This window comes from Corvus cornix, chromosome Z (genome assembly GCF_000738735.6).
Source record: "Corvus cornix cornix isolate S_Up_H32 chromosome Z, ASM73873v5, whole genome shotgun sequence".
NCBI lineage: Eukaryota > Metazoa > Chordata > Aves > Passeriformes > Corvidae > Corvus > Corvus cornix.
This window is the reverse complement of record NC_046357.1, coordinates 20,283,430-20,304,627: the sequence shown is the minus strand read 5'-3', so window position 1 is coordinate 20,304,627 and position 21,198 is coordinate 20,283,430. Positions and strand designations below refer to the sequence as shown.

Here is a 21,198-nt window from a genome sequence, read left to right as displayed (position 1 = left end):
ATACACAATGCTGCCTTAGAACAGAGGGAAATGTGAAGAACTTACAGTCCCAGAAATGAAGAGTCATTACTGTTTTGCAGGACTGAAAGGCCATCACTTAATTGGTTAAGAAACACACAGCGTTCACATTATTTTCTCTCTGGACACTTGTCAGAAGTGCAATGAATCAGCAATGAGCTGGTTATGTATCCTTGTGCTTGTAGTACCTACAGGAGTGCACGTTCGTCATCCAGCGCTGGTGGGTCTGAGATGTACACTAGATGGTGCTTGCACTACGCAGGCAGAAAACGTGTGTCTGTCTCAAGATGTGTCAGCAACTCGGTGCTCCACCTCCTCCTCAAGTATTTTCTGTGATGAGCACTCTGTTCCATTAAGTGGAGTCCCATATTAAATAAAAAAGGTTCATGTGTGATGCAAAAAAACGGTTATTTTCTATGTCACTGACCAGTGCAATAAAGAGAAAAATATACTTATTTTCATATCTATAGACATGTTTGCACACGCTTCTGTATATACACAGTCCAAGTTTATAAAGACAGAGACCTGCTTTGTGAAACCTTTTTTATGTTACCTTTATTAAAGTGATACACATGCACAGAACTGAGATGAATGGAAGGGATTTCTACTCCATGTTTGTACAGTACAAATTACCATTCAGTTTTGAACTGGTGTCTAAAACCTATAATGAACTATCATGATTTTCTGAAAAGGAGAAAAAAAAAATACAAGGATTTGTATCTTCCCCATTTCATCAGCATTGTCCCAGAAAAGAAAAGTAAAAGAAAAAAGACTGAATGCTGAAGAAAATAATCCTTGTGAATTATAAAAATAAAGTACATATTGTGTATAAAGATTTTTATATATCCCTGGGACCTGTGAGAAACTAAACAGAAGAAAATCTGAATCGATCATTTTTTATAATTCCATGTGGCCTCTAAATGATGTATATTTCAACAAAGGAAGTCTTGAGGTTTATTCAAAAATAAAAAAAATTTTAAAAAGCTTCAAAAATAATTGACAATAATTCAAGTGTCAGCATAATATTTATGCTCACCCTATCCCAGCTCAAAGAGGATAAATGCACTATAAGGATATACCATATATTGATTCTCAGTCTTTTGTTTTTAAAGTCCAGACATAGTAATTTACAATAATCCAATAATCCAGTTATACACATTTAACTCCAAATTTCTTTCAGGATTTTGTTTATTTCAGTCATGTCTGGAGTCTCGTATACCTGGAATGTAGTCTAAAATCAAATGTGATTACTTTCAATGTCTGCACATTTTGAGAAAGGCTGGATTTTGGACAGAGAAAGGGAAACGGATAGCAGGGCTAGGGAAATAAAGATTTCCAGAGAGACGAAAAAAGCTGAGCCAGGTTTGCTTGGTTTGGTTGCCAACATGTGAATCCAAAGATTCCAAATCAAATTGTGCTGCCAAAACACACCAAAAAAAGAGCTCTACAACAGTTTCTTCAGTCTTCTTATACCTGAGTTCATTGTACTCTGGGTGTTTGTAAGAGGAACAGTGGTGGCAAGCTATACTCTGCACTTTATTGAAAGGAATGGGATGTAGTGATGATTAGGGTAGTGGGTATGGCTGTTCCTGCAACAGTTTTGGAGGTGTATACTGAGACCAAGTTGCTGACGGTACAACAGAAGTAGATAAGCATAGACAATATTAACCAATGGACTCTCAAGACCCAGGATACATCAGGCACTTCATTCAGATGTGTTTTTTACACCAGATTGTCATGTTGACTTCAAGGGAGGCATGTGTTTTTTACACCAGATTGTCATGTTGACTTGAAGGGAGGCTAACTAATGATACCAAGTTGGGAGGATCTGTCAACTCCCTCAAGGGCAGGGAGGCCTCTTGAAGAGGCCTGTTGAAAAGAGACCTCAACAAATGAGAGAGATGGGAAATCACCAGCTGTATGAAGTTCAACAAAGGAAAGTCTTGGATTCTGCACCTGGGATGGGACAGCCCTGGATGTACAGACAGACTGGGTAATGAGATGTTGGAAAGCAGTGCCAGGGAAAGGAACCTGGGTGTTCTGGTCAGTGGCAAGTTGAACATGAGTCAGCAGTGCCTTTGCAGCCAGGAGGGGCATCCTGGGGGGTATCAGGCGCATGTCCTGGAGGGTATCAGGCCCAGCATTGCCAGCAAGGGAGGAGATTGTCCCGCTCTGCTCTGCACTGGGGTGGTCTCGCCTTGCATGTTGTGTGAAGTTTTGGGTGCCACAATATAGGAAAAATACGAAGGTCTTAGAGGGTGTCCAAAGGAGGGCTATAAGGAGGGTGAAGGATCCAGAGGGGAAGCCATGCGTGGCTGAGGGCACTTGATCTGTTCAGCTGGAGAAGAGGAGACTGAGGAGGGATACCATCACTGGATACAACTTTGTATGTATTCTGTGTATTTCTCATGAGAGACAGCAGAGGGGCAGGCACTGATCTCTCCTCTGTGGTGACCAGTGTCAGGGCATCAGGGAATGGCCTGAAGCTCAGTCAGGGAGGTTTAGGCTGGATGTTAAGAAAAGGTTCTTCCCTGAAACAGTGGTTGGGCGCTGGAACAGGCTTCCCAGGGAATGATCACAGCACCGAACCTGAGGGGGTTCAAGGAGCCTTTGAACAACACTGTCAGGCACATGGTGGGATTCTTGGTGTGTTCTGCTGAGGGCCAAGAGTTGGACTTTGATGATCCTTGTGGGTCCCTTCCAACTCAAGATATTCTATGATTCCATGACATTCCTACTTTAGTTTTTCTAAAATCACAGGAGCTTCACTGAGAAGGAAGAAAATGCTTTTAAATGGGGCAAGTCATACTAGCTTCCAAGTGGCTGATCATGGAGTAAGGCCATGCCAGACTATGTCTGCGTCTGGATTTCATTATTTGGAGAAGCAACAACACCTGTTTCCCATTTATGCAGAAGAATTAGCTCCAAACCTGGCTGCTATACTTCGTTTTGAATCCAGGAGGAGTCAGATGCCAGGTGCTGGCTTTTGCAGCTCTGTTTCACGAGGAGTTAGCTTGGTTTATTACACACTGTAGACATTCTAGTTACAGGCAGCCCTGCTTTCTTGTCCTGTTCACGCCCCTCCCCCCCCCCCCCATTTCTCCTGTCTGCCAGACTCTCCCTGCCTCTCCACCACACTCTCAGTTCACACTAGGAGACAGACATTTAAACCAGTAAAATGCAGAAGTATCTAGGTAAAGTCATCTCTTTCCCAGACCTGCAGGAAGATCAAGAGGATTTCCAAAGTAGGGGCTGAATGTTTATATGGGGGTGGGTGTTGGGATGAAGCAGGGAGGATGCACAGGGACAAGTCACACCCGGAGTTTTCGTGACTCAAATTCAGTAAATGTATCACGTCAGTCATAGGAAAAACGTGTGCCCTGAAGCTGGAGAGAAGGTGTCTGGACTGTCTCACGTTGATAACTTTCACATTGTTGTGACCTGTACAGCTGATAGTTAATTAAATAAATAAATAGATCTTACCCTGGCAAAAAAAGGCACACCCATGTCTTTCAGAGGGTGCACTGAATCACAGACATTGCCATTTCACTCTGTGTCCTATTGAGGGGTGTGTGGGGGAGCTCATAACCTGCAGCAAGGCAGATAAAATAATCGATGAGTGTGTGTTCAATCCCAAGACAGGGACGGGGGGGTAGGAGGAGGGTGTAGGAAGGGAGAGAGAGAGACAGAGAGGAAGGGAGGGAGGGTGTGGTGGCTAGGGAGGGGGGGAGGGAGGCGGGAAAGGTGCTGATTTCAGCCCTGTAGCGTCAGGATTGCGTCAATTTGGGTTTCAACCACGTACTCAGTCTCAGAGCGGAGCTACTCAGAAGAGCCAAAACAGGAAGGGGGTTGCAAATCAGTGTGCAAAGGGGAGGACCGAACGTTCCCCTCCCCCCTCTCCTCCAGTCCCCTTGCAGCCTCCTCCTCCACTGTCCCCACTGCTCGTGTCTCCGGGTTTTGGGTGGTTTTTGTTGTTGTTTCCCTTTTTTCCTCTCTTTACTATTTTTTTTTTTTTTTTAACTGCGGTGGCAAAGACGGCTGCCCAGGCGCCGTGAGAGCGGAGAGCCGGGGGACAGCAGGGCAGTGCTCTTGGTGCCCCGGGCGGGTCGCTTGGCATCCGGCGAGGCGGCTCTCGCATCCTGGACAGCGGCTCCAGCACCGCGGACAGCGGCTCCAGCACCGCGGACAGCGGCTCCAGCTCCGCGGACAGCGGCTCCAGCTCCGCGGACATCGCTCGCCACCAACATGGCTCCGATCGCGGACAGCCGCCAGCAGTTCGGTAAGCGAGTCCCGGCTCCCCGCACTCGCGGCCGGGCGGTGCTCCTCTCCCCTCCCCGGGAGAACAGCAGCCTCTGCTGAGACTCCCGGTGCCTCCCAGCACGCAGCTTGTTGGGAGGGACCCGGTTTTCCCCCAGTTCTCTTTAGGTCTCAGAAGTTGTGTGAATTTGCTTTCTGTCCCTAATTTCTCTTGCTTCTTCCCTCCCCGTTCCTCCTCCCCAGTAAAGTACCGGAAGAGATAAAGAGATTTTTTGTAGGTGAGGTTTTGGATGAGAGAGATTTGGGGTTGTTTTCTGTGTCTCTGTTCAAGTAATGTGCATCAAGAGTTAGATGATGTAAACGCATTTTGTGCCACAGAGAAAATCTTTGTTCAAGTCATTTTTGGAATAACTGCCATTCCTTTTATTCTTCTTGTAGGTCAATCATTAGTTAAAATGAAAGGACATTGCTAGGAAGATGAAAAAGAGGATTTCAGTGGTTTTAGCTGAACAGCTGCATCTTAACCAGCCCAGTTTCACTGAGAATAACAAAGATGACAGTGAACTTTTCTGTTTGGTCATTTCTATGCACTGGATGTAGTGTGGTACCGAAGTTTCAGAAACAATCATGGATGTGCACTTATAAAAAGCATACATAAGTTGCTTTAGTCAGAAAAGCAGTAAGTGGGAATGTTTCTGAACTCTGCTTGACAAATATTGAGTCTAGCCTATATTACACTTGCTTTAGCAGTGGTTTGATTCAAGGATCATTCCACTGACTTAGGTGAAGAGACTCCAGGTTTATATCACATAACTGGAATAATAACTTCTCCCAGAACCAGTAGGTGATGTTTTCTATTAATGCACTGCCTTGAATGTTAACCGATTGATTTACGTTACGACAAAAGCAAGAAATTAATGTTGTGATACAATTATTTGTAAATAGAAAACCATTCTAGTTACCATTTCATCTTCTCTCCTATGCCACCCACTTGAGGTTACTAACCACGCTTGTGACATCATGCTTGTCTAATTACTTATTTAAGAAAGATAATTAATAATAAATGTCAGATTGATTCTACCACTACTTTCAGTAGCTGTAGAATTAAAGTAGAACATAATTATAGTAATATCCATTACTATAAAAAGTCTATTAGCTCATGAGAAAGTATTGTAAATGTACAAACCATTCTTAAAAGATATTAAAGTATTCTGATTAGTTTTCAATTACTTTTAGCTTTCTATTTTTATACCATGTATACTTTAATTTCTGCAGCCCAGGGAATTCTTGAAACTCAAAGCCACGTGCTTAAGTTAGGAAAAATTCTTTTTGGTTATGTATGTGGTTTTCAATCATTTCATTAAGTTCTTGCAATTAAGTATATAGACTAGTACAGCTTGTAGGTGTCAGGAAAGTGACATGACTGTTGTCATAAAAAATTAATAGCCAGGCCTGATCCTTTCTGTGCTGGAACATTATGTCCTACTTTGCTCTGATAGTATTGTTGTCTATTTTTTTTTCTGAATCATCCCACTAAAAAGCAAAGGTATATTTAGCCCATTTATCTGCCCAGCTTGTCCCTGGATGAAGCTGATTTAGTAATACAGGGGAATAGTTTTCCTTTGCTCATCCAGAATGACCAGAGGGAAACAGAAGTGTTACATAATTGCCTTTATACATAAACAATGTCATGACATTAATATTCTATTGGCCATCCACAGTTGCAGGGAATAAAGATTAAGCTCTGATTGTTACATTGTGGGAGGTTTAAACTCACTTAGTAATATTACTTATGGGCAAAATTGGATTTCCAATTAGTTGTGCTCATTTACCCTTCGATGCATGCTTTGAAGGGCTAATGAGACTCCATATGTAAATAATGACACATGGCAATGGAGGTTGTAACACTTGCTCAGGTTCCTTTTTATTCAGTGTGAGTATAGGATTCATATTAAAACTGCAGATAATTTTGTTTTAATGTTTTCTCTTATATGCTCCTAAGAAGTACAGACCTGTTCTGTAACCTCCCCACAAGCTTTGCTTCAGTGTCTTAAATGTAAAGCTTAGTGGTTATCAGTGTTAAACTTAACATGATTTTTTCAGCTTTGAACTCACATGTGACTACCTAATGTCACATCCATCTGGAAAAGACACTTTGTATATAATTATTCTAAGTTTTCTTGATAGACTTCCTCCTGCAAAGTATCAAAAATCCCAGTGAAACTGTTGAGTGCTATAACCTCCAATTAAACTCACTTCTTTCAAGAGATACCTCCAGGCAATTATGGGATCAGACCATAAAAAATTAGTTAATTGAGTGTATAGAGTATTCTAGGAAATGCTATGAAAAGCAGATGATGTATCTATAAGTAATGCATATTTCAGAGTGTGTTTTGGCTAAACAACAAACCTCCATAAATCCAAAGCTGAAACCAGCTGAGAGCTGGTATTATTCACATACATATAAGCTCAGAAACTACACACAGACGGTTGAGACAGTCGAGAAATTATGAGCAATGATTATTATTAGGATGGGAATAGTGTTTTCCTCCCTAACTCTTCGTGTATGGAAAAATACTAGCATAACAAGTGTGCCTTAATTTGGGACTGCACACTGCTGCCTGCAGGTGGCGAGCATTATGTACAATGCAGAGCGCTTCCAGTATGTCAACCCTGCTGATATCACCATCTCGTATCAATTTGTTTTACTAAATTATTGCTTTATTAAATATCACGCAGAATTCAAGGTACTGCTGCTTATGTGCTTGTTGCTATTTATTTGATTTGCAGATGAAATTCCTACAGTGGTTGGCATCTTTAGTGCATTTGGCCTTGTCTTCTCTGTCTCCCTCTTTGCTTGGATCTGCTGCCAACGCAAATCTTCCAAATCCAATAAGACCCCTCCATACAAGTTTGTCCATGTTCTGAAGGGGGTTGATATTTACCCTGAGAATCTCAACAGTAAGAAAAAGTTTGGAGCAGATGATAAAAGTGAAGCAAAGAACAAATCAGCCATGCCAAAGAATTCTCTCCACCTTGACCTGGAGAAGAGAGATCTAAATGGCAATTTCCCCAAAACAACCACAAAAATGCAGAGCTCTCCAGATCTTGAAAATTCGTCTCCTAAGCACTTTGCAGAAAGGAAGAAAGATTCAGTGTCCCCTGATAGCTTAAAATCCATCACTTCCCTGTCATCTGAAGATAAACAAGACAAGCTAGGAACTCTCTTTTTCTCCTTAGAGTACAACTTTGAGAAAAAAGCATTTGTAGTGAACATCAAAGAAGCTCGTGGGCTGCCAGCAATGGATGAACAGTCAATGACTTCTGATCCCTACATCAAAATGACAATTCTGCCTGAGAAAAAGCACAAGGTGAAAACCAGAGTGCTGAGAAAAACCTTAGATCCAGCTTTCGATGAAACTTTCACGTTTTATGGGATCCCCTACAGCCAAATTCAAGATTTAACACTGCACTTCATGGTCTTGAGCTTCGACAGATTTTCCAGAGATGATGTCATTGGAGAAGTCCTCATCCCTCTTGCTGGAATTGAACTCTCAGAAGGAAGGCTGCTAATGGACAGAGAGATCATCAAAAGAAATGTTAGGGTAACATATTTTTTATCCGAAGTTTGAAAATGTTGTGCTAGGGTTAGCTATGATTCTTGTGTAACGCTGCTGCCATCTTGGAAAGAAAAGCAGAAAAGCTCAGCATGCAATTCCTGAGATGCTTTCCTAATGGCAGTGTGAGGAAGCCATTACACAAATACAATAAAAAAAAAAAACATTACAAAAAGCCTGTTGAAAGACATTGCTAATGCCATAAGCTCTAATTTCTTATTCATCTGGTCCAGCACGTTTGAGTGGACCCATTCCATCCAGGTGAAGCAGATTCAATCCACATTGATTTGCTTTTAATTGCTTTTAAATGAAAGAAAATATATATTTATATATTATTTTCTTTCTCCTCCCTCTCCTTTCCTATTTGACATCATTCTTTCTTAAATCTTACAACTACAGGAGTTGTAGAGCACATTCTTAAGGAAGTCTTTAGTTATGGAAGTGGGACCTGCTAGAGATCATACTGGTGATGTTGTAGCATCACACTGGTGCTTTCAACACCTTGTCTCTCATGAATTGTGATACAGGCTGCACCTTTACTAAAGGTAGTAAGGGAGAAGCCATAGACTTGCTGGAGTCACTGGCAAAATGTCCTTACTTCACTGGGACGAAAATATTTCATACCCTGTTGTCTCAGTTCAGAATGTAATGGTCATTTACAACCACCCCAGCTGAACCAAAGAAATGCACAGGCATCACAAAAACATCTCTTAAATCTCTGCTAAGGAAGTGGAATGTGCATTGACGTTCAACATGATAGTTTTCAAATGACAAGCATACTGCCAAATAAAATAAATGTTGACTAGACAACATACTTATAGCTAATACTGTTACTTTGCAATCCTATCACAATATGGCAACAAATATAACTATGCTACTGATCTTTTGTTGAAAACTTATAGGATTTTCTGGTATATAAGGTACTATCTTTTCCTGTTTCTCTTGCCTTCCTTCTCCCTTTGAAATAAACTACTACTGCAAATTCAAATCAAATAATCATAGAGAAAATCTTTGATCTCATCTTTATTCCATGTATATGATACTGCTTTAGAAAGTGTCAGTAGATAAGATTTCACTGACACTTTGAATCCTTCCTGTTTAAAATACTTTACTGAATATTTTTTTCTGTACCTGTACTAGACTTTTTTCCTCCCCAATATATCTTTCTGGAATTTTGTTTTGCTTAAGATAATTTTCTTTTTAACTGAGATTTTTTTCTCAGGATTTCAGTTCTACTCTCTGAAGATAGTGATGACATGTCAGCATACATTTTCCATTTATTTATTATTTATTTTTGTTCAGTCTAATAACCAATTATAAGAAAAGTTATATAACTACTATAGAGAGAAATTATAGTCACTATGTAAATCAGAATAGCACCATGTGTTACATCCTTTTACACAGTTTTTGAACATACACTTCTGTGAAACTCCATAAATCTTAATTCTGGCTTAAAGCCTGGTCAATATAATTGCTTATAAATAGTTTGTTGTCTTTTTTTTTTTTTTTCCCCTTTAATTTCCTCAGAAATCATCTGGGCGTGGAGAATTACTGGTCTCTCTCTGTTATCAGTCTACAACAAACACACTCACTGTCGTCGTTCTAAAAGCCAGGCATCTACCTAAATCTGATGTGTCAGGATTATCAGGTAATGGTTTAATAATGAATATGCCCTGAGAATATAAAACAGAATGACAAAAGACAGCTGAAATGTGGCATTTTGAAGACTAAAAATATTCCATAAATGCAGAAATGGTGTTTCTATTATTTACAGCCTATTCATTTTACTCATATCTAGGTCAACGCTTTATTTCCAGGGTATGTATTTTACAAATTTGTTCTTCAATCACATCGAGAAAAGGTGGCATCTGTTAGGAGTGGAAACCAATGAGTTTTATGATTGTCTTGAACAGAACCCATCTGCCATAAGCATGGGATATTGTTTGCAGATACCAAAAGCTTTCATTTATGACAAAAAATGAGTTTATTTGTAGAAGATCAGTATTGAGTGAGATCATCATATGATTTATCTCAGAATAAAAGCAGCCACTTACCTCTGTGTTGAATTTGGCCCACTAACATTTATTTGGCAAGGTGAAAAGGTGAGCTGTGCCAGTGCTGGGAGGAGGCTGCAGCATCACACTCATGCTTTATCATGAGCCAAACTTGGGGTGCACTAAGAGGGATCAGATTTTATCCTCTCTTCTACTTGTCTGCTGCCATTTCTCATTCAGTGGAACCTCCTCTGAAGCCAATTCTAGAATTGCATATAGAAGACACATTAGAAGGCTATATAACATAATAACAGTATAAAATTTAATGCCCTATATATATAAGAATGCCACACAAAACCAACAGTACACAACAAAGGGCTGTAGTACCACATCTGCTGCTGCTTCTTTATAGAACCGGTAGTCTTTCATTTCACTGGATATTTTGAAAGAAGCAGAAGGTGAGGTAGTTTTGGGAAACACTGAATAATTATCACTGCAGCCAATAATACAGTTTTTCTATTTCTCATACTGCGATTTACCTAGAAAGCTAACCCATCCTGAACCCAATGTAACAAAGCTGTAGATAACTCCCATCAGGTCTCATTTAAATCTTCCTTTGGATCGAAATTTTTTTCACATATCAGGAAGAAAAAGGATATATATGGAGCCCAACTATTTACTTGACTAAAAGAGAGGATATGTACTTTTAAAAATTGAGCCCAAAGTCGTAGGAGACAGTAGTCATCATGACAGCAAGCTGATCTCAACAGACCTGCCTGATGTTTACTCAGGAGGGAAAATAACTTGATAAAAAAAAGCCCTCCTGGTCACAGCATCCACCTGGACCCTACAGAGCAACCAAACTACACACTTGTTTACTGCACCTCCTACGACTAAAGCCAGAAAATTTGTTTGCTTTTCCTGCTTCCCCCAGGAGAGCCTTGCTAACTATAATGGGAATGTAGTATTTCTACAGGCAGCCATGTTGCACCTGGACACCTACTTCATTTAAACAGCTCTTCATTATTTTCTGTTCATCAATAAGGCCAGGTTCAGTAGATATTTGTGTGTCAGTAGCATACCGCACTCAGTACAGTCATAATTTGCTCTGTGACTTTCCCCTCATCCCAACAGTAGTCTTGGAAAAGGAGGGGGGTGAAATGGTGCTTCTGTGGGATAAAATAAAAAATTGCACGATTCAATCTCCTTGAGAAGAGGGGAATATTTTTATACTCAGAAGTTGTTCCATTTTTACAATCTCCTTGATTTCCTTGGTCACTGATGATGAGGTCTCCTAACAGACCTAAAAAATCTGGAACTCTCTAGCCTTATCTAGTAGCTGGTCAGAGGTAAGAGTCATAAAACTTCCTCTAAAAAGAAATGGAAACCAGTATGAATCCATTGATAGATATTGATTTTGATATTTCTGATGCTTGCATGGCATACAATAATTTTGAAGCCAGTGAGTGTTTCCATTAAGCCCTGTTTTTGAAATGTTCATTATGGTAATAGACTATGAAAGCAAAGAGGTACTCTATTACATCCCACTTCTGGTAGACTATAGTCAGTTCAAGGAAAAATATAACTTTTACTCATCTAACCATTTCAGTCTGAGAACTGTGACATAACATTTATAAATACTGTTCAGTTTTAGTAGTACTTCTTTTAAAAAAGTATCCAAGTGTTCTTGATTAACTTGGCTGATTGTTTACATAAACTATCATGTTTGACTGGGTTCAGTAGAAAAGATTTTGTACTACATCAAGGCACCATGAGAACCTGGAAACAGGCCCGCAATTTCACAGAATAAATGCCAAGGTAATTGAAAGGGTTCCGTTTTAAAATGTTCCCTCTGAAAGAATAAATATGGCCATTACTGAAGACAATAGCAAGGGAATCTCACAACAATTAAATAATTATGAGGAATGCAAACACTCGAAGTTGTTAGACAGCTGAAAATATGAACATTTTCCCTTCCCATATTCAACAGTAGTACAGCACAGGTGTAAAGTCAGATACACACTCCCACAGCAAACATACCCTTACATTTAAAGTTTATTGTCAGATTTGTTCAATAACAATTGGTGGCCTCAATTTAATCAGGTTAATTGACTTCAGTAGAACCCCAGCAGAAATATCACATCCATTATCTTAGCCTAAGTTTATTCACTCCTTTCTGAAGCTTTTCTTTTCATGAGTCTGATTAGTAATGATGATTATACACCTGTAGAATGTGTGAAAAGCAAATTTCTGTTACACATAAATATGTAATGATACATATTTTTCAGAGACCATTAGAATTTTGTGCACTTTCAGACCATCTTTGAATGTGGTAGAGATGTTGTTAGGTTTAATGAACTTCAGCACAGGATTTATCTCATGAAGGAAGCACCTGTATTTGACCATGGTCTAAACTCCCCTGCCTCCCTTGAACATAATTTTGGTGACCATAAAGGGAAATTAATGGGGATCATTCAGATGAAAAAAAAAAAAAAAGGATGAGATGAATCGTCTTTAATAACCTGAAACATCTACTCATTGTGATGTAATTGCATTGGATAATTATGGAATTTTCCATAAACTAGATCAAGGAATTTCTAAACAACACTGTTCAGTAGCTGATCTGTGCTTTCTTTTCATTGCAGATCCTTATGTCAAAGTGAACCTGTACCATGCCAAGAAGAGAATTTCTAAAAAGAAAACCCATGTGAAGAAGTGCACCCCAAATGCAGTGTTCAATGAATTGTTTGTCTTTGACATTCCTTGTGAGGGCCTTGATGATATCAGCATTGAATTTCTGGTTTTAGATTCAGATAGGGGGTCAAGGAATGAGGTCATTGGCCGGTTAACCTTGGGATCTTCAGCAGAAGGAACAGGTGGAGAGCACTGGAAAGAAATTTGTGAATATCCTAGGAGACAAATTGCCAAATGGCATATGTTATGTGATGGTTAGCAGCTTAGAGAGGGGTTGGATCTTAAAAAACTATATATATTTCCATAGGCAAGGAGCAGGTTTTTTTCTTTGCTACATATAATTACAAGCTTTTAACTACAAAACTTTTTTTTTTTTTTTTCAAAGGGGGCAGGGGATTTGAAATAAAATTGGATTGAGTTATCAGAACAGAAGGTAACTTAATTTTCACAGTAAATAACGGAATTTCTATTTCATTAAACTTTAGCATAATTAGTTCAGATTCATATTCTTCTAGAGTTTAAGTAGCCTGTAAATTCTGAAGCACTATAAACCTCAAAGTTTTGAAAAAGTCACTTATTAGTGACTCATATATAGAAGAAGAAAACCTTATTACAATATATCCAAAAAAATTCCCACCTGTGGCTTATTAGGGAAGGGGATGGATCTAGAAAAGCCATGGGGATTGAGGAAGGGGGGGGGGGGGAAATTCCTTCTACCCCTCCACCAAAAAACCTTCTTTTATGAAAATTCAATCATTATTTGTAAGTTTTGTTTACTTATACTTTGATCATCCCAAAGAATGAATATGTTTTCAGCATTTTGCTTTACATATCATGTTGTATAAAACTATTTTTTTTAATAGTCAAAATAATATATAATTATTTACACTTGGATTTTTTAAGTAAGTTTATATATATAATTTGTTTTATTATGGTGACCAAAATAGATGCATATTTCAAATTGATGATCAAGTTAACATACATTTTTTGTTAAAAGGGCTCCTTTACGGGTGACTGTATGTGTTACAGTATATTTAGAATTTGGGGTTAGATATGGCTTGCATTTTTTTCCTCTAGGTAGGATTACACTTTAAACATTTCAAGCCATACAAAAGAATTTCTGTTGAGATGAGGTAACCTACAGGATATTGGAATCAATTACTTTTCACCAATTATATTTTAACCATTCACTAACCATTCATTAAAGAAAAGTTGTTGCCTTTTTTATTTTTTTTTTTTTTTGGTAGTTTCATTAAAGAATAAACAAAATAGTGAGACAGAAAAGAAAACCTTATTCTGCTGTTTAATTTCCTGTGTTTAACTTCCTGGACTGTAATGAATGCCATTACAGTCAGTACCAATATATGAACTTCAGTGCATTTTTAAAATTTTGCAGGAGAAGAAACCAAATTTACCTTATAATTTCTCCAATATTATGTAGACAAAGCACTTGGAAGGTGCATTTCACTTTGATTATATGAATTAATGTACATTACTGACTCTACTGAAAATGGTGGTGGTAAGGGAAAATAACTTTCTGATTTCATGTCAGTATGACATGTCTATTTAAACTTAAATTGTGTCAGGTTGAGGAAATGTCAAGTATAACAATAACAAGTGTACAAATAAAGCATTTAGACCTGTGAAATTTAGTCTTGGTCACACCAGATAGGTTTTTAGGCCATCAGAACTATGGCACAACTATAAGCAGATTATTTCCTAAAGTTTGTGCACTAATTTGTGATACAGAATTGTTTGCAAGTATTAGTCCTACTTCATGTTCAAGTACAATATGTATAAAGAAGAAGATAGTGATGCTAGTTGTTGACACAAGAAGGGTTAAAAAAGTGGAAAACTATTTTCAGTATTTTTGCATACGTCATTTGTCACGTGTAATCCCGTTGAAGTGAACGAGACTACTTGGGAATTAAGGTACTGCTCATTGTGAGTAAAGGTAGCAGAATGGGCATGCCAGGTTAGAACAAACCAAACATACATTGAATGTCAATCTAGTTTCATTAAACAACAGACCTAGGTCCTACTTAAAACTGTTGGGGATTTGTTGTCTACTTTACCTGTTCTCATATGGCCAAATTATGTTTGCAGGAAAGGACACTGAAATATGAAATATGCAAGTAGACAAATAGTAACTGGAAGAATTCCATTGAGGCTCTTCCAGGTTTTGTGTCAGTATTTTCTCCAGTTTTTGAGAATGTGTTTGATACAACAGTGTTTATAGATTTCTGTAAAAATACATTTTCAAAATAACATAAACATGCTTTTTATGATAATGCTAAATGTAAAAATATTGCGTATTGTATGTATAAAGGAGAGGAATCTTTTTTGATTATTTCTTTAGAAAGCTGATTAGCTGCTTAAGGGCTAGAGTTTGCCAGCCACGTTCAAGCGGAACACATCCAAAGCCACCAAGTGAAAGGAAAGATGCCCACAGGCTTCAGTGGGGCTTGACGTGCAATCACTGAGCAAAACTCTTCTGAGTCAACCCAGAAATGTCACTGGGACCATGGATATGGGGAGATATTGTTTTATCCAATGGAGACTGGGAGAGTTTAGGTCAGTATAACACAATCAGAGTTATTAAAATTTCTATAAAGGAAAGAACTGAGCTGGAAATGATTGCATCAAAGAGAGCGGGGCATCTTGCAAATACAAAAGATGGAGGTTTTTGTGTGCTGGCCCATAAGTAGTTAATTATCTCTAGAAATCAGATGGCAGGCATCATCTGTCTCCAATGAACACAAAATATTACATTAGGGGATAAAACTTCATCATTTTGAATTAATGCTGGGCTGTGATCATCTTTCATTTTGCATCCAACAAGTCGTCGTCAATTTTTTTTTTTTTTTTTTTAGTTTATATAGGAGCTTGAGGGTTAAGATTTCTACCAGATAAATGGCAGTTTTTGTTGGGGGTGGGGGGATGGAATGGGAAAGGGAAGCAAAGACATTTTTATTAAATCTAAAAACACTGTAAATAGATTTTTTTTTTTTTTTTTCATTTAAAGCAATGCTTAGCTTGGAAAGTTGAGTAAAGACGACTTGTAACACATTTTAAATCAGAAAGAGGCAGGAGAGCGAATGTATGCCTGTACTGAGGTGAGAAATTCTGCTGTTTTATAAAGTATTCAATTCTCATTGTGAATATCTTGAACTCTGTTAAGGATACTGTACTGTATTAAACATGTAAAAAAAAAAAAAAGATGTTTGTCTAAGTAGCTTACAAAAATAATAACTCCTTGAATGGGAGACTATCCATGTCTGGAGATCTGTCGTAACTAAATACCTGATTCGTTATGGTGTTGTAACTTAATAGAAACTATTCAAGAGGAAGCATGGTGTATGAGATTTTGTAAGTTATTTGTGCTGGTTCTGTATGTTGTGCCATGTGTGTAAGACAAGAATAAACTGCTGCTTTTGTTCATCCCATCCCAAATAATTATCCCACCTTGTATCTTTATTTTTCCCAAAGATTTCTGCTATTTTTTGTGTTCATGGTCTACTCTCTCATGTTTCTATCAAAAACACATTTTACTTGCAAAGTTTTCCTCTTCTCACAGAGGTGGATTAGATTTGTTCTGCCAAATACTACCCAGGTACATCACATGTTCTTTATTCCTAGCTGTTTGCTGCATATCAGTCCTGAATTATACTCTGCACTCTGGCTAGAACTTGGAACATGGCCCTTGACAGAAGACATGGGCCTTATAGGGACAGATATACAGATGTAAACAAGAATGAATTCTGACATATTATGTGGAAGGAGCAAAATTCAAGTCACATTATCCTGCTGTCATTCTAGTTGTTTTCTGGAAGCAAAACGTATCCCCTGGCCAATCATGCCATACCACTTCCTTGTAGACAAGGAAGTTGTGTCAGGCATCAGGTTGCCAGGTGAGTTTGGAAGTTAAGGTAGAGAAAACATTTATTCAAATGCTATATACAAATACAAACTTTGCTGTTGTGGTCTCTAAGATTATCAGAGTACTTACTAGCACAGAAAAAAAAGCTAGAGAAAGAAGGCAGCAGCTGCAGCTGGGATACATGCTGCCATTTAATGACTCCCATTGTGAGCTCCAACACCTAGAATGGATCCCTGATCCTTGTATCAGAAGTCAAGTACAGGATTCACTAGCCAGATGTATAAAATAGAACATCTTCCACGGTTATAAGCTGGCATATTCTCTCTGACAAGTCTCCTGTCCCCAGGAGACAGGTACCAAGTGTGAGACTTCTCTGCTCCATCCCATGCAGGCACTTCTTTTCTCTTCCTTGCATTGTACAGTTCTCCTAAAACAATGGTGATTCACATGGTTCACATTCCAGACATATTTCTTCAGAACAGAGATCAAGAATGTCTTCAGGTTTTCCAAGTACAATGCAGGTGAGCCTCAGGGGGAGTCTCAATGGTAATATCCTGATTGCTATTTGTATCTCAAATTGCTGCAACAGACCATTGAGAGGGCCCTTGCAGATGTCCTCCTCTTTACAGGACAAATCCCTGAGGTCTAACACTATTTTGTAAGCCCCTTATATTTCACAGCATCATGGATAACAACACGATTAACACATGGTAAAAATATATAACCACAGATGGCTACACAACACTTTTTTTTCCTGGAACAAGACTCAAATATGGTCTGTGTAAGCTGCTACCTTTTCATCTGCTCTCTCCTTCATGATGTCTCATGGAGATGCTGAGCAACTCACAGCACTCTTGTGACTGCTATAACTGGCACTGACACTTATTTGCTTTGCTGCTGGTGACTCCTGAGCAACTACCTTTATTCAAAAAGTGTAACCCAGTTCTCACAGGCTTTTTCTATATCTTTAACCCTCCACCACTGAACAGCTGTTGTAACCCAACTTTGGTCCAGAAGCATCACTGAAGTACTGTTTACGGTTGCAGCATGGAATAACTTTAAAGTTAAGTAGAAACGAAGGATCAAAATCAGTAAGAAGATAAATGAAAACATAGCTTTACTATGTTTTTGCTATGTCTGCATTGTTATGCCAGTTTTGCCATTGTGTGCCTCTTTGCATGACCAGAGAACTTGCAGTCACAAGTGTGAATGCTCTGATTGCACCACCAGCAACAAAATCAGGTGTTGTCCTAAAAAATCTGTTGACTTCTGCTGCACCCCTCAGTCTCAGTTGCAGCAGGAGACACCACTTAGTCCCCCCCACCTCTTCCTTACCCCCAGTGCTCTGCAGTCACCCTTGACATGCTCTGAATAAACCCTGGCAGTACTGTTCATGCCCAGATGGAAGAGCTGAAATAGTCCAAGGGCTGGAAAAGCTTTGGCAACACTCTTGATCCTGGTCTCATGGCAAGGACCAGATGTCCCAAGATATCACCAGGGCAGGTTGGCACACTGGGCATCCCTCCCCATGTGAAGGGTGTCTCCAGTATCTCTCAGCCTCCTTTCCTTCTCTGTGAACACACACAGCCTGTTGCTCCAGGCTGAGGCTTGCTCCTGTGTCCCATCTCTGGACACTGAAAATCTCAACAGTTTCTGTCATGTGCCACTGCCCGCCCTCACTACTCACTGCTCCTGAAGCTGCAGCAGGCCCAGCCACATAACTCCCACATATTTTAAAGTTTCTATAATTGTGTAACTGCTTCTCTTTTAAAAGCAGCATGTCGTTCACCCTGCAGATCCAGCCAGATTTCTTTCTGTGAATCTTACTGACAGCAACATGCTCTTAGGTCAGTGAAGAACAGGTTGGGTCTGACTGGAAGATGCTCAGCCTCCTCTCATCCTGACAAGGGAAATTTCACTCATTACTGAATCTTATTCTTCCTCTTTGGACAGTCTCTCAAGAGGGTTTTTATAGGTGACTGAGCTGTAAGAAGACATGTGGGCTTGCGTTTTTGTAAGTGGATGTTTTGGAATTTGGGGTTAAGTGAAACATGCAAGAATGTCAGGTCCCACTGGGTGACAGGTAAGTGCTGTGCTACTGAAAGCAGCTTCACTGGGGCCGTGCTTGTACACAGGGCTGAGGTAGCAGTCACATGCAGGAGTTCTGAGTCATAGCATTTTGGATTGTGACTTAAACTAGAATAGATTGTTTGCAATATAAGTTAATGTTGCAAAAAGAACTCTGTCTTTCTTCCACATAAGAAATACTGTGTTATGAAAGGCTCTAGTTCTAAAAAATACCAAACCAAAAACCAAGAAAAAGAAATACAAAATTCAAGATGCAGAAGTTCAAAATACACAATGAAACACATTAGGATTATTTTCTTTATTTGTGGGTATATTGCAGGTAAAAAAGAATAATTGTAAAACAATATCATTGCTGTTACAGTTCTTTTTTCTAACCAGCTAAGGGTGTTGCATGGTGACTGTAATATTTAATTTAGTCTTGAAGACAACCCCAGGGATAACCATGAATTTTCTCTGACAGATGCTGTAAATATTTTACGTGGCTCAGCAAACACAACTGTTTTTATGGAAACAAGTAAGAAGTATTTCACAGTATCACTGGCCATATTGATTGCATCTCCATAATACACTCTCAATGAAATAGCCTTTAGGACTGTGTGAATGAAAGTTTCTAGTTGAAGAGGGAAAGCTCTGCATGCCTGCATCTGAAGTGCCTCTGTACATTGATTTGTGGGGCAAATAAACAGTATTCTAGCCTCAATTTTCCTTTCAGTATCATGGGATAAAGCTTAACAACATCAATAGCAGATACTAACTTCATGACTTTTGATATGAATTATTATTTTTGCTTTCTCTGGGGTTGTAATGCTGATCTGGGGACTGCATTTTTCTTGAGATAAATCCCTCAAAGCTGTATGCTGCAATGGATATATATGGAGAAGAAAGTAGATGTGAATCACAAATAGGCATGTAACAATAGAGAATTATCGCAGGCTAAAATCAGAAGTTATAGTAAACAGCAATAAAAAGTGCAGATAGGTAAATCAGTTTGAAGTGCAGATGAGTAAAACGTTGTCAGCAGAGAAAAGGAGGCAGAAGTCTGATACTTTTACAGAACAAGCAAAACCAAAGTGCAGTTGGCCTCTGATACACATTTATAAGTCCTGTGAGGATCAGCTGAGGGAGCTGGGAAAGGGGCTCAGGCTGGAGCAAAGGAGGCTCAGGGGGGACCTTGCGGCTCTGCACAAGTCCCTGACAGGAGGAGGCAGCCGGGGGGGGTCGGGCTCTGCTCCCAGGGAACAGGGACAGGAGGAGAGGGAACGGCCTCAAGCTGTGCCGGGGAAGTTCAGGCTCGACATCAGAAAAAATTACCTCATGGAAAAGGCTCTTAAGCGTTGGAAGTGGCTGCCCAGGGGGTGGTGGAGTCACCACCCCTGGAGGTCTTTAAGAACTGACTGGGCTTGGCACTCAGTGCACTGGTCTGGGTGACAAGGGGGGATCAGTGACAGGTTGAACTTGATGATCTCGGAGGTCTTTTCCAACCTAAACGATTCTGTGATTCTGTGACTTATGTTGGTTGTTTTTCACCTTACTCACTCAGTGAAAGCAACATACCCTTATTTCAGCCTGCTTTGATACACACTATGTTCCCTGTGTGTGATTGGTGGTGCCTTTCCTTTGAACAAAGGCTGCAAGGGGTGAATATTGCACTTCTTTATATGTACAATAATTGCCTAAGGAACTGTCAAGGTTTCACTGTTAGGAAGTGCTGGGCCAAGGCTGCTGCTGTCAGGTCTGGACTGATACAGTGATACCAGGAAGTTTTGTTTGTCTCAGATGATCCTCTAGTATCCAGGAAAAGCCTTTCTTTCTTTCCTTGCTAGGAGACTCAAAGAGGGAAATTCTGACCAGGAGTATGTTCAGAAGAAAAGGTTTGGTTTCCTGCTCTACTCCAGGCTTTTTGAATCACTGCATTACTTGCTACATTTTTAGTAGCTACTAGAACTATCTTAGTTTTGCTGCCTTTATCTTTCCTTTTCATAGGTGTGAACTGATCAAGAGCAGCCCTGCCAAGAAGGACTTGGGGTGCTGGTGGATGAGAGGCTGGACCTGCCCTGGCCATGTGCACTCACAGCCCAGAAAATCATATCCCAGGCTTCATCCAAAGCACCATGGGCAACAGGTTGAGGGAGGCAATTTTGTCTCTGCTTTCATGAGACCCCACCTTGAATACTGCATCCAGCTCTGGGGTTCTCAGCACAAGAAACACATCAACCTGCTGGATTGAGTCCAGAGAAAAGCCATCAGGATGATCAGAGAGATGGAACACCTTTGCTTTGAGGAAAGGCTGAGAAAAATGGGATTGTTCAGCCAGGAGAAAAAAAGGCTTTGGGGTGACCTATTTGCAGCCTTTCAGTACCTGAAGGGAGCCTAAAAGAAAGCTGGAGAGAGACTATTTACAGAGTAATGTAGTGAAAGCACAAGAGAATGGTTTTAAACTGAAACAGAGCTGGTTTAGATTAGATATTAGGAAAAAAAATTCTTTACTGTGAGGGTGCTGAGGCTGTGGCAAAGGTTGCCCATAGAAGCTGTGGCTGCCCCATCTCTGGAAGTGTTCAAGGCCAGGTTGGATGAAGATCTGAGCAATCTTGTGTAGTGGAAGTTGTCCCTGCCCACGACACTGGAGTTGGAATGAGATGATCTTCAAAGT

The 21,198-nt window shown here is 39.7% G+C and overlaps 1 protein-coding gene across 2 annotated transcripts; it reads left to right on the top strand.

Moving 5' to 3' along the window:
- Positions 1 to 3,797: 3,797 nt before the first annotated feature.
- Positions 3,798 to 16,041, top strand: SYT4 (synaptotagmin 4). Of its 2 annotated transcripts, none has more exons than XM_039567645.1 (4): positions 3,798 to 4,297; positions 7,066 to 7,874; positions 9,420 to 9,540; positions 12,532 to 16,041. In XM_039567645.1, the coding sequence occupies exons 1-4, from the start codon at positions 4,264 to 4,266 to the stop codon at positions 12,837 to 12,839; spliced, it is 1,272 nt and encodes a 423-aa protein (XP_039423579.1). In that variant the 5' UTR covers positions 3,798 to 4,263; the 3' UTR covers positions 12,840 to 16,041. The 2 variants fall into 2 exon arrangements, with proteins under 2 accessions (XP_039423579.1, XP_039423578.1); XM_039567644.1 differs by having other exon boundaries at positions 7,066 to 7,880; positions 12,532 to 16,039.
- The last annotated feature ends 5,157 nt before the right edge of the window (positions 16,042 to 21,198 follow it).

Coding starts and splice junctions, on each gene's coding strand:
- SYT4 (XM_039567644.1), top strand. CDS start 4,264: ATGGCTCCGATCGCGGACAGCCGCCAGCAGTTCG. Junction 7,881..9,419: donor TCATCAAAAGAAATGTTAGG/GTAACATATTTT, acceptor TAATTTCCTCAG/AAATCATCTGGGCGTGGAGA. Junction 9,541..12,531: donor TGATGTGTCAGGATTATCAG/GTAATGGTTTAA, acceptor TTTTCATTGCAG/ATCCTTATGTCAAAGTGAAC.